This window comes from Carassius auratus, chromosome 40, assembly GCF_003368295.1.
Source record: "Carassius auratus strain Wakin chromosome 40, ASM336829v1, whole genome shotgun sequence".
Lineage (NCBI taxonomy): Eukaryota > Metazoa > Chordata > Actinopteri > Cypriniformes > Cyprinidae > Carassius > Carassius auratus.
Genome location: NC_039282.1, coordinates 12,428,553 through 12,449,155, shown reverse-complemented (window position 1 = coordinate 12,449,155; position 20,603 = coordinate 12,428,553). Strand labels below are relative to the sequence as shown.

The window sequence follows — 20,603 nt, the reverse complement described above, 5'->3', positions numbered from 1 at the left end:
TAAATTTATTTTGTAGTAACGTCATCGTGCGTTGTGTTTATATCAGCCCCAAAATGAAAATTATGTCATCATTTATTCAGTCGTGTCATTCCAAACTTGTATGACTTTTGATATGACTTCATAAAGATGTTAATGTCGGTAACCAAAAAGTCCCATTGACTTCCACAGTATTTTTTGTCCCAAAAGTTCGGATACCGACATGCTTCAAAATATCTTTTGTGTACCACAGAAAAAAGAGATGTATACAGATTTGAAACATCATGAGGATGAGTAAATGATGCCAGAGTGTTTATTTTTGGGTGAACTCTTCCTTTAATCTCAAGTATTTTTACAATCACATCCTCGTGTATGTTTGACATATTAATTATGACTGTAATGCTCACAAGAGAAAGGTAGTGAAATGGAAGGTGTGAATGGGTGATTGTGATTTTTAAGACAATTAGCTGTGCGCATCAACTTCCCTGTGTTGTGCGGTGTCAGGCTCCAGCCTGGCCGTTCTGTTCTCTCCCCGGGACGACCTAAACAATAGCCACTGTGCACAGAAGCACAAGGGGCAGGAGTGTCTGTGTGTGTGTGGTGTTTGTTGAAGCTCTGGAGCATTTAAGTGTATACTGATTGACTTATTTCTCTGGTGGCAGAGTGTTGTAACTGGAATAACTGGAACAGGGTGTTTTCATCAAGACGGCTGGACACAGTGCTGTTTAATGGAAACTCAACAGGCTTTAACATATTTTAGTTCATGAAGTTTGAGTTTCTGTCATATTAGATTTTATTTTTTTACTATATTTTTGGAGAAGTACTATGGTTAGTTCTGTGGCCACACATTCCTAAAAAACCAAAGTGCCTGTTAGAATCAAAAAGTTTGTGGAAGCCAAATCACATAATAATCTTAAGAAATACCATCTATGCACTGGTGCTTTAAAGAACTTAGATATGGTGCTATGTTGATTAGAAGAACTTAAATGTCAAAGGAACTATCTTTAAATGTTCTACAGAGGTTCTCCAAAGGCCTCACTGCTTATCAAGAGCCATTTTTGCTTTAAAGGGTTACTTACTTTGGAGATGGGATGTTTTTGATTTTACATTTAAAAGTTATTTTAAAGGCTTTAAGGTACATAAGATGTACAGTATTGTTCAAAATAATAGCAGTACAATGTGACTAACCAGAATAATCAAGGTTTTTCGTATATTTTTTTATTGCTACGTGGCAAACAAGTTACCAGTAGGTTCAGTAGATTCTCAGAAAACAAATGAGACCCAGCATTCATGATATGCACGCTCTTAAGGCTGTGCAATTGGGCAATTAGTTGAATTAGTTGAAAGGGGTGTGTTCAAAAAAATAGCAGTGTGGCATTCAATCACTGAGGTCATCAATTTTGTGAAGAAACAGGTGTGAATCAGGTGGCCCCTATTTAAGGATGAAGCCAACACTTGTTGAACATGCATTTGAAAGCTGAGGAAAATGGGTCGTTCAAGACATTGTTCAGAAGAACAGCGTACTTTGATTAAAAAATTGATTAGAGAGGGGAAAACCTATAAAGAGGTGCAAAAAATGATAGGCTGTTCAGCTAAAATGATCTCCAATGCCTTAAAATGGAGAGCAAAACCAGAGAGACGTGGAAGAAAACGGAAGACAACCATCAAAATGGATAGAAGAATAACCAGAATGGCAAAGGCTCAGCCAATGATCACCTCCAGGATGATCAAAGACAGTCTGGAGTTACCTGTAAGTACTGTGACAGTTAGAAGACGTCTGTGTGAAGCTAATCTATTTTCAAGAATCCCCCGCAAAGTCCCTCTGTTAAAAAAAGGCATGTGCAGAAGAGGTTACAATTTGCCAAAGAACACATCAACTGGCCTAAAGAGAAATGGAGGAACATTTTGTGGACTGATGAGAGTAAAATTGTTCTTTTTGGGTCCAAGGGCCACAGGCAGTTTGTGAGACGACCCCCAAACTCTGAATTCAAGCCACAGTACACAGTGAAGACAGTGAAGCATGGAGGTGCAAGCATCATGATATGGGCATGTTTCTCCTACTATGGTGTTGGGCCTATTTATCGCATACCAGGGATCATGGATCAGTTTGCATATGTTAAAATACTTGAAGAGGTCATGTTGCCCTATGCTGAAGAGGACATGCCCTTGAAATGGTTGTTTCAACAAGACAATGACCCAAAACACACTAGTAAACGGGCAAAGTCTTGGTTCCAAACCAACAAAATTAATGTTATGGAGTGGCCAGCCCAATCTCCAGACCTTAATCCAATTGAGAACTTGTGGGGTGATATCAAAAATGCTGTTTCTGAAGCAAAACCAAGAAATGTGAATGAATTGTGGAATGTTGTTAAAGAATCATGGAGTGGAATAACAGCTGAGAGGTGCCACAAGTTGGTTGACTCCATGCCACACAGATGTCAAGCAGTTTTAAAAAACTGTGGTCATACAACTAAATATTAGTTTAGTGATTCACAGGATTGTTAAATCCCAGAGAAAAAAAAATGTTTGTACAAAATAGTTTTGAGTTTGTACAGTCAAAGGTAGACACTGCTATTTTTTTGAACACACCCCTTTCAACTAATTCCCCAATTGCACAGCCTTAAGAGCGTGCATATCATGAATGCTGGGTCTTGTTTGTTTTCTGACAATCTACTGAACCTACTGGTAACTTGTTTGCCACGTAGCAATAAAAAATATACTAAAAACCTTGATTATTCTGGTTAGTCACATTGTACTGCTATTATTTTGAACAATACTGTATTAAATGTTCTTCAGATCAACAAATTGATTTCTGTTTCCTAAAAAGACCTTTTCTTTTTCTTAGTGTGAAGAACGTTTGAACAATCTGAAGAACCTTTTTCCACTATAAAGAACCTTATGTGCTATGGAAATGTTTCATGGATGTTAAAGGTTCTTTAATTTCATAGTTCTTCGATTAACAGTGTGTTTCAAAGAGCCACTTTCCATCACAGGAACACTCTCCAAGCAGCCCTCTAATGTAAATGCTTGCATTCCTCTCATAATATCCAGTGTAAATGATGCATTGTGTGTGGGGGCATCTTCATTCTCGGTTGCATTGACCTTGGCTGTGCTGCCACATCCATGTGCTTTCGGCCAGGAGGAACAGTGCACTGCATTGTGGGTTGAGCAGAGTGGGTGTCCGTTTATGAATGGCCTGAGTGGATGAAACAATGCTCCCTGCTCTGAGCCTTTGACATTTTCACATAGAATGGAAGAGTTGAAAGGATGAGAGAAACGAGCCCACCTCCTCTTCCTTCTCCCCCCGTCCAGCCTGCCCCGCCTGGAGCATGGTACAGAAGGTAGCAAGAGAGGCCTCCATCCCATCCGTATGTGTGCGTGTCATTGTGAGCGCCTGTCATGCCACGGTTTCTATCTGCTGATTAATTCTTGTTTTGAGCTGAGAAGCTCCGGAACCTTTTGACTGGTGAGTCTTATTGCATTTTAGATCATTTCAGGTGATTTTAATGCCTTTTTCTATTATTCTCAAGTATGGTTTTTAGGGGAGTCTTTCAAATGCTTTGCTGCACAGATACGTTTATAAGAGTATATTGGATATATGACGAAACTAGAGATCTTAGTATATTAACTAGTAAATCGAGGCTGATCATGGCTGTATGTGAATTTCATGCTGTTGTTGTCAGCAAATGAGTTGTATTCTTAATAACATAAAAAATTTGATGCAAAGACAGAGCTGTTCAGGTACAGAAGGAGAGGGAATAATAGTTCAGTTATGCATGGTTACATGTGTCATGCTGTGCCCGTGTCAACATTTTCCTGCCAAACACTCAATCAAGTAGTAGGGCTTCATCACATCCCACTTTAGGTTAGCAGCAGAGTGGCGTGATGTTGGATTTATTCCGAATTACTCATAAACATACTTTGCCATAGAACAACAGCTTTTGTTGTGAAGAATCTAAGGATCTTCAAATGCAAGCTGTGTGTGTGTTTTGCTTCAGGAGAGCAACCACACATTTGTGTTGTGTTTTACTTCCTTCATTTTTGATTCATTTAATCTTCCTTAATTTATAATTTTTTTATATATTATTTTTCCATTGGTGTGTAGTCTTATGATGTGTGGTTTCAAGAGATATTTGTCTTCATGACCAAGAGATAAGAGAATATCTCCATTTCGAGATTTTTAACATCACTGGATGTTGGCGTGAAGCAGTGATTTTCCGTTGCTATTGTTATATCACTATAATAACACTTCCTGGATTTGTGCTGGTCAGACAAATGACCCATGAACATAATGGTTATGAAATAATGAGCATGCCAAGAAGTTCAAAATGCTCTCACAGCCATTGTCAGCAAAAAATAAATTAATAAAAACTTATTAAAAAAATAAGGAGTAACTTCAGTGGATTAGCGTGGATTTTCCCCAAAGAGTGTGGGACGGCCTAGCCTACTAAATTGGATCTGGGCCTCTGTCTTCACAGTCTGAAACATGGACAGGAAGCTGCTATAGTGAAGGTAGACCACTGAGACTGCCATCTGCCCCTATGCCTGTGGAATATTTATCTATAAGGCACAGTTGCTATGTTCATATATATCTATTAACATATCTAAGATTACATCCAATTGTATTAACTTTTATTATCCAGAAATGTTGACTATTTTTTTTTATTTCATGTGATAAATTTTTTTAATGTTATTATTATTTTATTATTTATGTTATAGTAATAGATATGCAATAAAAAAATATTAAATATATACAAATAAGCATATACATATGTGTGTGTCTATATATATATGTGTCTATATATACACACACACACACACACACAAATATATATACATCCACAAAACACATCCACATGTTTGAAGATAGCCATGTGTAAATATGTATAAAATGTTTTTGTTTAATTTAATAAAAATGTATATATATATATATATATATATATATATATATATATATATATATATGAGCAATATCAAGCAAGTAGCAGTGTGATATGTCTGTATATCAACATGGCTATGATTCTGCCGTAGGTAATCACAATATGCTGATACAAAGCCATATCACACGGCTACGAGTGTGTGGTATTGCATTTATACAAAAGTTTGACAGCATGAGTGTGTAAATTAAAAAGGGTTAGCAATGGAGGTGGTATTGAAATGGTTCTTTTGTGTAGAACTACTTCCGCCAAATATTTAAATCTCAGTGACAGTTCAACAGCTGAGCCCAGGAACGTTGAATTGCTTCATTAAAAGCTCACTGTAAATATAACCTTGTTTACAACTCATGTGACATCAGAGCAAATTCCAGAAGAATTGGCCGAGGTCAGGCTGCTCTCAGAAAAATATTTAATAACAAACTGCATATTTAATGTCTAAACAACTACATTCTCACTTAAAAAACTACATTCTGTGACACAAAAACAGTATTATTTATAGATTATAGTAAATTTGGGTGTCCACCATGACACTCTTGAGTGATACAAATGGTTCTATTATCAATGCAATGTCATATTGCTTGGAGAAGGCTCTCTCTCTGTTTGTGTGTGTGTGTGTGTGTGTGTGTGTTTACACACACACATAACATTTAAAAATAACAAAACAATAAAAATATCCATTTCGTTCATAAATTTCAATAGAGAGTCTATCCATTTTTTTAATCTTGTGGATTGCAGCTCTTCTGAGTGATTCAGGTAAACTTAATAACACAACAGGATATTGTTGCAAGTAGTGGACATTTTGGCAATTAACATCCCCCGTCCTGGCAGCGTTCTTGTGGGTCCCGGATGTGGGTAGGCTGCTTCATGAAATTTTACACACACCTGGATCAGATCATTTTGAATCTGAGCGACGTTTACAATCTGACTCGATTGATTGATTCTCACTTTAGCCATTTATCAATTATTGCCTTGCTAATCTATGAGCTGTGTGAGCTCTGTTTTGAGGTTTGACGACGTGGGTTTATTAATTATCCCAAAGTAGTTACTCCATACTGAAACTGGTGATGATACTAATATTTTTATCTTAGTATGTTGTGTGTTTTGACTCACAGGCATTTGTAATCCCTCCCACCAAAATTATGCAACTATGAGAATATGCCCTACTAAGTGCACATTCATAAACCGCAAACAGTGTGGGAGGGCCAGCAGTCGTGTTTTTACCACCATCTGCTCCTCTGGTAAATTTAGAGGGTGGCCAGGCTTATGGACGCAGGGCGCGTCACAGGCTGACAGCAAAGCATGCTGTGAACAGACCTGTTCTGAAGAGATCTAAAGCACAAGGTGCATGTCTATACAGAACCTGTTAAAGACTTGAGTCATGTCTAAAGGTGCAGTCCGTAATTTTCCTTAAATTATGTTATTTATCTCAATCATACATAAACAAAATGCACAATATTTTTTAACATTTGTTTTAAATCATTGAATAAAGACTCCAATAAATATTATATCAGTAGTCCAGTAAAAAGTGTTATAATTTACATATAGAGACTTGCCTCGTGGAGGCGGATATTTTAAAGGGGTCATATGATGCGATTTCAAGTTTTCCTTTCTCTTTGGAGTGTTACAAACTCTTGGTGCATAAAGAAGATTTGCAAATTTGCAAAGACTAAAGTCTCAAATCCAAAGAGATATTCTTTATAAAAGTTAAGAGTCAACCACACCCCCCAAAACGGCTCGTTCTAACATACCCCCACATGTCTATGTCACGATGTGGCAAGATTTGCATAACGCAGCCCAAATGTTTACGCAAAGAAAAAAGGCATAACTTTTAATCTCTCTGTTGTGGAGAAGCTGTGTTTTTCGATGGGAAAGCGAAACTACTTTGTTTGGCCTTCCAAAAGAGGACACAACTCGAAATCAGTGGATAAGCTGTATTTACAACACTATTTCGAACACAGCCCAAATATGTCTCCGATGCTGAACTCGGAGCCCTCTCCCTGGGCAGCAAGCCAAATTAATATACTATTCTTCTCTCTTTGTTACAAGTGAAAGTGACTTGACATACAGCCAAGTATGTTGACCCATACTCAGAATTTGTGCTTTGCATTTAACCCATCCAAAGTACACACACATACAGCAGTGAACACACACCTGGAGCAATGGGCAGCCATTTATGCTGCGGCGCCCGGGGAGCATTTGGGGGTTCAGTGCCTTGCTAAAGTCATGGTATTGAAAGCCCAAGACTTGAACCCACAACCTAAGGGTTAGGAGTCAAACCCTCTAACCACTAGGCCACGACTTTCCCCTTATGTTATCTGGAAGACAAAATCGTGAAACCGGTGTCTGTTTCTATAAAATGGGGCAGATCCATATTTGCAAGGACAGTCTGGTGCTTCTGACTCACAGTATGTAAGTATGTTTAGATATTTAAAAGATTTGCCACTGATGATTCAAACGCGAGTTCTGAGCAGATCACAAATGCAGACATGTTTACGCTGTGCAATATGGAACGCAAAATAAGACCGTGTAAGTTATTAAAATCAGTATTTATATTCCCACTGGATGCAACAAATGCCTCGTTTGTAATGGGTTTTTATTGGGTTTATTTATTGCTGTGGCATGATGTATGTCTTGATGTCACACAGGATTTTGTGCATTTGTTTCGCATGGCCCCTTCCACAAACTATGGGAGTCTCTGTAGCAACTGTACAATATATATAATTGTGATTTAGACTAAATAATATTAATATGCAAAATATTGACTGTGGGTTTGCAAAACCAATGACTATTTGTTAACAAATCTATTGGCCTACTGTATGTGACGTCAATTCAGTTACATTTTGATGAAAGTTTACAGACTTTGGTATAACATACACTGATGAATCATTCATAATAAGACAAGGAATGTGCATTAAGAAATAAATAGGGTTCATTATGGTTTCATGTTGAGTTAAAATGAACCACATAAACACATAGATTTAGCTCACAAGGTGAGTCATGCGAAGATGAATTTCTGCCGCTGCAGCTGAAACCAGTCCAAACTCATTCACAACAGTATCTTATGACCAATATCAGAAATACAACCAAAGACCATATGAGGAACAGTGTTACCCAGACAGGCTGGAATAAGAGGCTTTGACCAGGGTAGAAAGCAGAGATGTCATGAAGAAGAATGCACGATGTGGGCTAGAGAAGAAGAATGCACTGAGGGAAATGTCTGCATATTCAAGGCTGCCCACGGCACACGTTTACCCAGCTTATAGCTAAAAGTCTCTATCCTCTCCTCTCCCTATCTGTCTATCTCCGTCACCCACCCTCTTTGCCCCCCCCCCCATTATTGCACCTCTGAAAAAGGACAAAGAAAGAGCAGTAGGACTTTGAAGAACCAGAAGGAGCCGAGAGACCAGTTCTTCCCCTTCAGGAAAGCCCAAGAGTGGAATCTGGATCTGGTATGAGGCAAGTATCTTGGATGGTCCAAGGCTTGTTTGTGGAGTATGAATGGTTCGTTTGTTTGGTTTGGGAATTGCTTCATCCTTTCTAACGCGGACTGCCAGGGGTTTCAGTTCCAAGCAACAGCCCTTTACTGGCTCTTAGATCTTGTGTGATGGGCATATAAATTAGTTCAGTTTTTTTCTGGAACAGCTGGTGTCATTATAATTATTCGGTTATGATTAAAAAGAATAAAAAAGGCTGCTAGGGATGTTTGTTTGATGAGCCATTTCCGGAAGGCTTCAACTGTTACAATATGCACTGTTAAATAATATTGCCAGGATGGATAAGATTCAACAGACATTATAAGAAAATACTGTATATTTTTGTGAAATATTTCTGAAATGAGAAAAAAATTGACATAAAGAAAATTGTAAGACTACTGTGTTGAAGTATTAAAGTATTTTTCTTTATTTGAGTTGTTGTACTGTATTTGTTTCTTTCATAGCACAAAAATACCGTAAAAAGCGAAAATGCATTGGATATTTGGATAATAAGTGTTAGTAAGTAGTTGTTGTTGTTTTTTGTCACCATTATGGTGATTAGTCTTGAACATTGTTCAGGCCTATTATAAATTAATTGTACTTTTTTAACTGGTCTCATTGTGGTAAATAAGTTCAAGGATACAATGATTTTCATTATTCACTGTCTGCATGCTGTTCTAAACCTTTATAACTTTTCTGTGGGGGAAAAAATTATTTTAAGGAATATGTCATCCATTTTTGTCCATGCACTATAAATCAGTGGTTTTTATGAGGGTGAGAAAATGATAACAGAATATATTTAGAAGGTGACATATCCCTTTAAATCCTATCATAACTTGCACTCAACAATAGGCATATATGTAGTAAATTGCGTGAAACAGTAGGCTATAGAAATAATATAATATTTTACACATAAGAAAGGTAGTGGGGTACCACCATATACAATTAGGCTATTATTTGATTTAAAAATAAATAAATAAATAACTACTGCAAAAATAGCCTACTGCTACCTGTATCTATATATACTGTAAATTCAAACTACAATTGTGTGCGGAGCATTCTTTCGACAACCTATAAAAGTTGGATTAACAGTCGTTTTAGTAAAGTTCATTCGTTCAATAACTCCATCAAACTCATTTGAGCTATCAAGGGGAATCTTCGAATATAATAGTCTTGGAGATTTCTAGAACAATCCATTTATCAGCCACCATCTGTACTCCCCATCTGCTCTGAAGTCTTGAGGAGATGTTTAAGCGCGCACGCTGCTGACAAGCGCTCGTGAATGAAGTCATCAGAAGCAGCTGTGTGACGCTGTGAACGTGGACGAATGTTCTGTGGATGATGCGTCATATCATGAACAGTGCTGCTGCCTGTATGTGCGCCAAACACGCAAGGGTTGACGTCGTACACTCATAATGAGCAATTCTCCTCTCCCACACACTGCGGTCCTGTACGGCGTGCGTGAGTCTGTTGAAGAGAGTGTGTCAGTGTGGGTTAAGAGAGCTAATGTTGCTTCTTGATACTGATGTCATTTCTTTGTTGATGTTTAAAGACAATACAGAAGAGAGGCTGAGTTGATGTGCTTTGAGAAAACGCCCCCTTGTTTGTGAGGGAAGGACAGCAGCGGCTAGTAAACCGTTGGAGAGGGAGTTGGTTGTGGTTCAGCACACTCTGCCAGCAGTTCAAGGTATTGCCTGAAAGGTGGCCTAAAACAAATGCAAACAGACATTTTAGAAGTGTCCAAAATGAATATTTGAAAAGTAGCAGTGATTCTCTCTCCCTCTCTCTTAGTTTATACTAATTAAGAGAGAGCATATCTTAAATAGTACTAAATAAAATATATTCGCCTAATTCTGACTATCACAACCCAAGGGGCTTAGGTTATCATAGAATTCTGCAGAAACATATCTAGGTCACATATGTGACAAAAGGGAAAACCAGTCATCGAAATTGAGATTTATACATCATCTGACAGCCGAATAAATAAGCTTTCTATTGATGAATGGTTTGTTAGGATCAGACAATATTTGGCTGAGAAAATCTGGAATCTGAGGGTGAAAAAAATAAAAAATGAGAAAACTAAGAAAAATCGCCTTTAAAGTTGTCCAAATTAAGTTCTTAGCAATGCAAATTACTATTCAAAAATTTTGTTTTGATATATTTATGGTAGAAAATTTACAAAATATCTTCATATGTAACACACATGCACACACACACAATTTGCTTAATATCTTTATGGAACATGGTCTTTATTTAATACCATTATGATTTTTGACATAAAAGAAAAATCAATAATTTTGACCCATACAATGTATTTTTGGCTATTGCTACAAATATACTCCAACGACTGGTTTTGTGATACAGAGTCATATATACATATAACACCAAAGGAAAATAATGAATGAATTATACTTTTTACATATTTCCAAATACTTTTGAGTATGAGTGAAACTACTACCAAAGAGAGAGAGAGAGAGAGAGAGAGAGAGAGAGAGAGAGACCAAGCAGTTGGTCGAGACTGTCTGTCTTGCTGATGCATGTGCTGGTTTTGTAACAGAGGATAAACTGAGACCATGAAGAGCTTGGAGCTGCTGCTGTTGCCTCTGCTGCTTATCCTGAAAGGTGAGCAAGCTGTTACTCCTGTTCCTTTGGCTAATGCTAAGGTAATATGGTACATATTCAACAACATTATATCCTTATAGAACACATCCAAGAGACATGGTGAGATAATGGTATTGTTTTAATAATTAAATTACCTGCGCTCTTCTCGCTTTCTCTGAACAGATGTAAGTGCTCAGTGGAATGTATGGATGCCCAGAGACATTTCAGCCATGACAAACTCCTGTGTGGTTATACCCTGTTCATTCACATACCCCTCTGGCGTCAGGCCTTACAGAGGGATCCATGGGATCTGGTATTTCGGCCACCCCTACCCCCAGCTTTTCCCCCCAGTGGTGTATAAGTCACGCACAGATATTGTCCATGAAAGCTACAAGGGACGGACCAGGCTCCTTGGTGACTTGACTCAAAAAAACTGTACCCTGATGATAAGTAATGTTGGCGTGGAACATTCTGGGAGGTATTACTTCAGGGCAGACCTGGGTGGTGCAAACATCTACACTTTTCCTGACTTTACAAAACTACAGGTGTTGGGTAAGGCCATTTTTTGTCTCCCAGTAATAACATCTAAAAATCCTTACAACATCCAAAAATCATTCAAAAATGTTCATTCTGTCATCATATATTCACCTTTTTGTTGTTCCAAAACTCTATGAAAGAAGATATAAAAAAAAAATGTCTCAGTTTTGCTGTGGTCAAAATTTACTTTCAATGTATGAACAAAACACTTACAACATTCTTCAGAATATTTTATTTTGTGTTCCACAGAAGAAAGTAATAAAGGTACTATACAGAAAGGCATAAGGGCAAGTAAATGATAACAGAATTTTCATTTCTGGGTGAACAATTATTTTTTTTTTTTTTAGATATTTACCTGAAAGTAAGTCTAAAAAACATGTTAAGAATAGAATTCTTTGCAATCTGCTTATGGAAACATTGTTGGTCTAACATTTTGGAGTCAACATGAAACAGCATTTTCAACCACAACTAATTCATTTTCATAATGAGATGTATTTCTGGATCAAACAGCATATTTAATACGTGGGGTGGGACTTTGTATGTAGAAAAATGGGTGTTCTATAGAAAAATGGATCTAGTTTGCTAAAAATAAAGCATAAATAGCTGTTTTGCTTGATAAAAAGTAAGTAAGTCAAGTCAAGTCACCTTTATTTACATAGCGCTTTAAACAAAAAAGATTGTGTCAAAGCAACTGAACTACATTAAATAGGAAAACAGTGTGTCAATAATGCAAAATGACAGTTAAAGGTAGTTCATCATTGAATTCAGTGATGTCATCATCCCAGTTCAGTTTAAATAGTATCTGTGCAATCATTTGCAATCAAGTCAATGATATCGCTGTAAATTAAGTGTTCCGAACTGAGCAAGAACGGAAAGGACAACGGCAAGGAACCAAAACTCCATCGTTGACATAATGGAGAAAAAACCTTGGGAGAAACCAGGTTCAGTCGGGGGGCCAACTCTCCTCTGACCAGACGAAACCAGTAGTTCAATTGCATATTAAGAAAGTATTATATTAAGAAAATGCACATTAAGAAAGTAAAAAATGTCTATTATAATTTCATATTGACTTCAGATGTCTCTTTCTCCTCTAGATCAGCCCAACATCGATGTTCCAGAGGAGATTGTTAGTGACCAAAGCCTGGATTTGACCTGTTACGTCCCAGACAATTGTCCAGACATGAGTCCACAGATCCAGTGGATGTACACAGAGGACCTGCCCAACCCTCTATTTAACCCTGACAATGTTGAGGACAGCAACACTGCGGTACTGTCCAGCACCCTCACCTTCACACCCAAACCCATGCACAATGGCCAGCTGCTGGGCTGCAGGGTACACTACGAAAACACCACCTTTGTCTATGAACGCCTCATTTCACTGGACATCAAGTGTGAGTTCCACCGAATCGCTATTTTATTTGATCAAAAATACATCATTTGTACAGAGACAATATGTACTGACTTATCCTTTTATCTCTAGATGCCCCTCGATTTGCGTGGGTGAATGTGTCTCAAGAGGTAATGGAGGGAAGCTCGGTGGTCCTGCACTGTGATGTGGACAGTAATCCAACCCCCACAATAACCTGGTATTTTGGAGACACAGAGCTGAGGTCGGAAGTTGCTTCAAACTCTTCGCTGCCTCTGGACAACCTAACCCCAGAGGAGGATGGTGTCTATACTTGCGTTGGTGACAATGGCTACGGCAGCATGAACGCATCCATGTATTTGGCAGTAAATTGTAAGAAAAACTTCATGCACTCTTGTGTATTGCAATATAAACCACTTAAAGTTACCACAAGCCATTTTTGGGAATAGGAGGTGTTTTTGGACCCCAATGGCTATTTTTGTTTTGTGTAAATATGTTGTATGTGTGGCAGCATAAACAGTATGCTAGTAGTCCATTATCCATCTTGAACATTCTCATTTATTTTCTCTCCAACTGGAAGATCCTCCACGGGAGCCGTGGATCAATGAATCTCAAACATTGTTGGAGGGATCTTCAGTTGCTCTACAGTGCATCAGCAAAGGTAACCCAATGCCCACGCTGACCTGGCTGAAGGATGGGAAACTGGTGGGCACTATCACAGCAGAGGAGGGGTCTGTGCTTGAGCTGCAGAAAGTCACGCCTCAGGACCACGGAGTCTACCGCTGTCTAGCTGAGAATGAACACGGACGGGCCAGTAACTCACTTAACATTACTGTAGAATGTAAGTCAATTTAAAAGTTCGACCAGTTGTGACACTGAGCTAGTCCATGATTATGCTCAGGGACAGTTTATGGAAACGTTTTCTCAAAAGAAAAGTTGGTTTTTGGTTTGTGTTCAGCTTGGGTGAAGTCTTAAGATGGCAAGATGGGTAGATCACATGTGTTAAACTCCGGTTCTGTAGGGCCACTCAGCTCCAAAACACCCGCCTGAAGGTTTCTAGTAATCCTGAAGACCTTGATTAGCTGTTTCAGGTTTAATTAGGGTTGGATTGTGGCCCTCTAGAAACTGAATTTAACACCCTTGTCCTAGATGTGTAGAACAAGTGAAAGATAGATGCCAGTGTTATGGACAAACCTGACTAACCGGTACCAGCTCATTGGAATCCAAGTGCAGGTTGAGTCCAAATGCTCCTCAAAAATTTGATTGGAAATAAGACTTGAGTCTCATGAGAATGGATTTGCGTTGTAGTAGTGCTACAACACTGATAGATGTGCTTTTTGACTATTTCTGTTCAATTTTCCCAGTTGCCCCTGTCCTCCTTGACGACTCTAAATGCACCATTGTACGTGAGGGCGTTCAGTGTGTCTGTATTGCCTCTGGAAACCCTGAGCCTGTGATTGAGTTCTTCCTGCCTGACCTCAACATCACCATCAATGACTACAATAACACATTTAACTACCACACATACTCAGATGGGTACACGTCCACGGGCATCATCAAGCTCCAGGACAAGGGTGAAAGGGGGAACAATGGTGATACCGCTGTCCATGTGCACTGCAGCATCAGCAACACATATGGCTCTGAGACCATCCCTTTGGGACTGCAGCAAGAGAGTAAGTACCTTTACTAAAACCATTTGTGCAACCATTTATATGATTTTGAGGTATCATCAATGAACCCTGTGCACACTTTCAGAAAAGTTCATGATGGCTGTCATAGTGGGGACTATTGGAGGTGTGGCAGTAATCGCCTTCATCATTGCAGCTGTGCGATACGTTGGTCAGAATAATAAAAAGTGAGTATTCTTCACAAGTAAGACCCATGGAAGAATAACATTTAGGTGGAGTTTGTAGGTTGGGACTGGGGTTTGTATGTATCAAAACACCCAAGCCTAGTCATCCATGTTCTGTTTTGTTTTGTTTCTTTGGCATGTGGTTTTCAAGCCATAACCCACTCACAGATGATCCAATTTGATTGCTTTGTAAGGTAGTAAACATGCCACATTGTGCACAAAATTGCAGACTAACAAATCTATTGCAGGTTCAATGTCCCCATACCATTGCTTTTCAGCCTCAAAACCATTGAGCTCTGCAGCAAACACCCTGCTCCTATCTCATTTTGCAAGAAAAAATAAAACGTCCCAGACAAAACACTCCCAAACTTGACACTGTGGCACAATGCCAGTTTTATTTAAGGGGTCGCAATGATCCCCTTGTGTTAAAATGGATGCCCAGGCTTAAAGGAATAGTTGACCTAAAAATTTAAATTCTGTTTTTTACCCACCTTATGGTTTTCATTCTTCTTAAGGAACACAAGCAAAAATATTTTGCTGAATGTCCAAGTAGTTCTTTTCAATACAATGTAAATGAACAAGGTCTGTTAACCTCTGAAAGAGATACAAATATATTACATAAAAATGTTCACAGGTAAAAAATGTAAAAATATATATATATATTATTAATATATAGATATTAAGATTACAAATTATTCACAATCATATTTATTGTTTTTTTTTCATGTCTTGTGACCAATAATCATTTAAATCAATTGAAGCATACAATTTTTTGAAGGTCGACCCCAGTCTCAATTCACTGAATGGAAAAGAGCAGCTTAGACTTAAAGAATTGTTTGGAAAAGAGCAGCTAAGACATTCTGCAAAATGTGTTGGTTTGTGTTCCACTGAAGAAAGTCCATCATAGAGGTTTGCAATGTCATAAAAATGAGTAAAAATGACAGAAGTTTGATTTTTGGATCAACTATCCCTTTAAAGTGTTGCCAGTTAGTTTACAGTATGGTTGAGTGTGAGACAGAGTCTGATTCTCTGACTCCACCCCCCAGAGAGAATGGTAACCCTGGGCAGGACGTGGGATCTAAAGTGGAGAATCCCTCAATGTTCTACAGCGCAGTCAAGAAGGACAAACAGAGTCTCAGGAAAAAAGTGGTGAGATTTATAATAATAATTAATAAATCACCTACACAGTATATACAGTACTTGCACTTTAAGTGATAGTACAAAATAAAAGCGTGCACACAGTACAATAAAACAATCAACAATCTGTGTTTTTTTTTTCTTGCATATCTGTGGCAAATTATATTAAATACTGGCTCTTCTCTAGTTGTAATTAGCTTTCCACACTTAGCCTTAGCATTAAAAAAATCAGGAACCAAATATTAAAAATAATTTCTTACATACTTTTAGAGGATGAATTAAAGAGGAACTCTGAGGTGCAGCTTTATGATTTACTACACAGACCTGGCTGCCATCTGCTTTGATCAGAATGGTTTGCTCACTGCTTAGAATGGCTAGCTCACTGCTTAGAGATTGTTGCACAGTATACACTTTAATCCTATTTTTTTTTTTTTTATTATAGTAAGTGCAAGTGATTATTGCATTGTGGAATACAGTGTGCTTTGTTGTATACTGCATATTTTGGCAAATGTGTTGTCTGCATAGTTTCCAGGGGTGTCAAAATCAGTTCCGTGGGGGCTGCTGTCCTGCAGAGTTTAGCTTCAACCCTAATTAAACACACCTAAGCCAGCTAATTAAGGTCTTTAGGATTACTAGAAACTTCCACACAGGTGTTTTGGAGCTGGTTTGAGCTACACTCTGCAGGACAGTAGCCCTCTAAGACCGTAGTTTGATACATGGTCTATGCTTAAAAAATAAATAAATAAATAAAATGTGCATATTGTCACGGTATACATACTGCATTCTGCAGAAACAGAAGTATGCTGGTATGCTATTCTGAATAAAGCCACTGTCACAAAGCCAAGTGTGGATGGTACGTCACAACTGAGAGTTCCAGTGTAGGCCTATGCTTAGAGCATTTCCTGACCTCTATTCTCCCCTCTTTCATTGCTTTCTATGCATTCTCTGTCTCTTTTTCTTCCCTTAACATAGCTTAAGACTGAGCTCCTGGGCTCAAAGTTTAACTCCATCCTAGAAGAAGGCACGGTAAGGCTGAATTTAAGATGAGCATGTAAACAAATGGGTGGAGGTGAAATAAACTAGCAACAGACAGCAATAAAAGCAAAACATTTTGAGAAAAAAATCCAGTTGCTACAAAACTTATTTACGTTTATTTCTGTTTTAACAATGCTGTTCACTGCTGCCCTGAAGCTAATGGTTCATATGCTGGCTACCTCATTCTGTTTAGCCGCTTAATGCTAACAACTGCTTTTGAGTGTATTGTTAAGGACTTTTATTTTGACATGACCAAAGTTTTCCTGCTCTGCCTCCAAATATTGTGACTAAATATCTTGTATAAATTATTTTAACAGGGAGACGACAGTGATTACCAATCTGTTGGCCCAATTGCAGGCATGGAGAGGCAAGAGCTGAACTATGCCACCCTAGAGTTTCTACATGGACGACATCTGGAGGGAGGCTTCAGGAGGGCTAATGGTGACAGCGGTGACTACACTGAAATTAAGGCCAAATGAACCGCGATTCTTCCCTGATGCCTCAACCAAACGGGACACAGTGGCCACTAGGGCCCAATAATTCCCACTGCCCCACAAATTTCCTATTTCACCCATTTTAAATGTGGCCTTTTCAAGGGACAGTGGTCTCGGACAGTTAACAGACAATGAGTCTGAGGCTGTTTTAGATTGCATTCTCTTATGTCTTCAAGGTTCTGGGAAATATATGTTCCCTTTTCAGTGAAAGATACTGTACAGCAGAGTTTCTTTATATATTTATTAATGATTTTGTTTATTTACACCCATTCTTGACTGTAACCATACCATATATGTTGTCTTTCAATCAGATATGAGAGGTTTTAGTATTCTCCTGGTTTCAAAGACAATACTTTCCAAAAGGAAGGGTGTTTTTCCCAAGAGTTACAGTAGAGCTTATAGTCTGAAGCAAGCTTATGGGAAATGGTATGGTTTGCAGGTGAGTCTCAGTCACTAGTGGTCCTTTTAACTGTGTCCGCTGTAAGTCGAAGCATCAGGGAACGAGGTGCTATGTGCGCCTCGACATAATTTATAAGCACTATCCCAACTCTGGGTACGTCTTGAAGGCCTAACACTCTCTAAAATACAGCAGTTGTTTCAGTCTTTTTCTGAGTGTATCGGTCTTCATCCACATTTCAATATTCATCCACTGAAACTTTTATCACATGCCCAGAAGTGTTTGTTAAAGGAATAGTTCACTTAAAAAAATGAAAATTCCGTGATTTCACCCTCATTTTGTTCCAAAGAATTTCACAAGAAACCTGTGTAGTTCCAAACCGGTATGATATTCTTTCTTACGTAAACGTAAAAGAAGATATTTTTTAGAATGTTGGTAACCCAATGATTGCTGGCAGCCAATGACTTCCACACTGTAGAAAAAATACTACAGAAGTCAATGTCTACCATCAACTAAAATATCCTCTTTTGTGTTCGGCAGAAGAAAGAAACTCATACAGGTTTGGAACAACATGAGGGTTAGTAAATGATGACACAATGTTCATTTTTGGGTGAATTATTCCTTTAAATTAATACTCGTTTTATTTTTCATTTATACTGTATCTTCACTTATTTGTATTTGTAAATGAAAACAGGCCAGTAACTGGATTGAAAACTGGTTTATTGAATGGTTGCTGGATTTTGTTTGTCCAAACTACTTTGTACCCTTTTATTCAGACATATATTTGTTTTAAATGTTCCAAGTACAGTACATTAAGGAGCAAACTCCCCCTGATAATAATCCAGTCAATCTGATAGGATGTAGTCGGCTATATGATAATGCCTGAAGGTCATCCCTGCTCCAGCACACATTGCAATCTAATACGGTTATCAAGCTGACATTTGATAAAGCAGAAAGTCCGATTAAATAATGGATGATTGTTGCTCATCCTTTGAAACTGAATAAGAAATAAGCACCATTTAGGAAGGTATCACTTTACCTAAGGTGCTTGAAATAAATGTAATGGTTCATGTAATCATGTAATCCTCTGGTAAGGTTGTGTTGATAGTTGTTTGTTAGATGGTCAGTATATGCGATTAGCCCTTGAAATGCAATTTGACTAACAGATTAATGAGTCATTATGATCTTAAATTAATCAAGTTTAACATTTCTAAAGCATTCAAGGCACCTTGGTAGGATACCAATTTATGTAAATACTCTGCATGATATATAGTTCTGTGTTGTGAACCTTTGACCACACAACAAGAACATACATTGTGCAACAATGGTGTATATTTTGCAGAAAATCACACACACAAAGGCATTATATGTGCATATACAATTAGTAACAAAGACGGTCCAAGTTTGAAGATGTATACACAGATATTTATTTGTAAGCAAACCGATTCAGGGGCGCATTAGTTGGTCAAACCTAATTTTTCACTTTGAGTGTTGTAAAGAATATTTGTATGTTTCTCACTGTGTGATGGCAATAATAATGAACACATAATGTTGTTTCCTTATTGACATAATAATGCAGAAAAGAAAATCTCCAATCATTATTTAAATAATAATTTATATGATGTTCTTTGCTTGCTTTCTTTTTGTTTAATAAAAGTCTGCCACCTCAAATGACGCCAGTCTTCTTTAAAAAAGAAACAAAAAACTAAGTCAGGGTTTATACAGAGATTCTTAAATTGAATTTACTACCTTTTTACCACCTATTTTACTACCATCACAATATTTTTACTACCAACACGGCTTCAAACTTCAACTGTAGCAGTGTTAAGTGTTAAGTAAAGTGACAAGTAAAGACATGAAATATCTTTCCAAAATGAATGAATAACATATTTAATCACAATTTAATGAGGCAATTATAACTTAATTTCAACACTGGGAGGGAGAGAGAGCGAGAAAGAGAAAGTCAGGAGAGGTTCTGTAGGTGTATGTGAGTGTGCATGTGTGTTAGAGCGAGTGAGCGAGCTACATTCAAGTAAGGGGGAACTCTACCATAGGACTTGGATTAATCAAGATATCACAACAGGCCTTGGTCCATAGGATTTACTCAATATGTCAAAGAATAACAATTACATAAAAATTTGAATACAGACTGGACCTTTAGAATGAACAGCTACACAATGTGTAATAATATAATATAATATAATATAATATAATATAATATAATATAATATAATATAATATAATATAATATAATATAATATAATATAATATAATATAATATAATATAATACTTATCGTCTTCTTGCAAACGTTGCAAAAAGCTTCTCGACTGTTTCCAACTACTGGCCTAAGCCAGTCTTTAAACCGAGCGTCCTCCAGCCAGAGGTCTGAAAACTTGCACTTGCCCATATTTACTTGGTTGAGAACGCGTAATATCCATGAATATCCATGGGGTGGAAAAACTCCAACTTGCTAAGAGAACAATGAAGATTTTCATAAGAGAAGTGATTTGTATAAAATGCACATTATGATTGCGTCCTGCCTAGCTTTTGGTTTTCCAGCATGATCGTGCACTTGGATTTCCATTTTTGTCATACCAGTTAGATTCTCACTGACACATTCAATGGTAGTGTTGACGTTCCTGAAACCAGGAACTTATGCTGCTGATGTTCTCTACTGAAACAGCACTGAAGTATTTAGTGGTACCATGCACTTCAATTTCCATTATTGCCAGTCCTATGAGATTTTTACTGACACAAAAGGTAGCATTGAGGTTCCCAAAACTAGCAATGGAAATG

The 20,603-nt window shown here is 37.8% G+C and overlaps 1 protein-coding gene across 3 annotated transcripts; it reads left to right on the top strand.

The window, feature by feature from the left end:
* Positions 1-9,939: 9,939 nt before the first annotated feature.
* LOC113058600 (myelin-associated glycoprotein-like) lies at positions 9,940-19,369 on the top strand. 3 transcript variants are annotated; one of them, XM_026226632.1, is made up of 11 exons: positions 9,940-10,073; positions 10,944-11,008; positions 11,171-11,539; positions 12,619-12,915; positions 13,005-13,262; positions 13,471-13,731; positions 14,255-14,563; positions 14,646-14,745; positions 15,789-15,891; positions 16,852-16,905; positions 17,232-19,369. In XM_026226632.1, exons 2-11 carry the CDS (start codon positions 10,960-10,962, stop codon positions 17,391-17,393), a joined length of 1,962 nt encoding a protein of 653 aa, XP_026082417.1. In that variant the 5' UTR covers positions 9,940-10,073; positions 10,944-10,959; the 3' UTR covers positions 17,394-19,369. The 3 variants fall into 3 exon arrangements, with proteins under 3 accessions (XP_026082417.1, XP_026082418.1, XP_026082419.1); XM_026226633.1 differs by lacking the exon at positions 16,852-16,905; XM_026226634.1 differs by lacking the exons at positions 15,789-15,891; positions 16,852-16,905.
* The last annotated feature ends 1,234 nt before the right edge of the window (positions 19,370-20,603 follow it).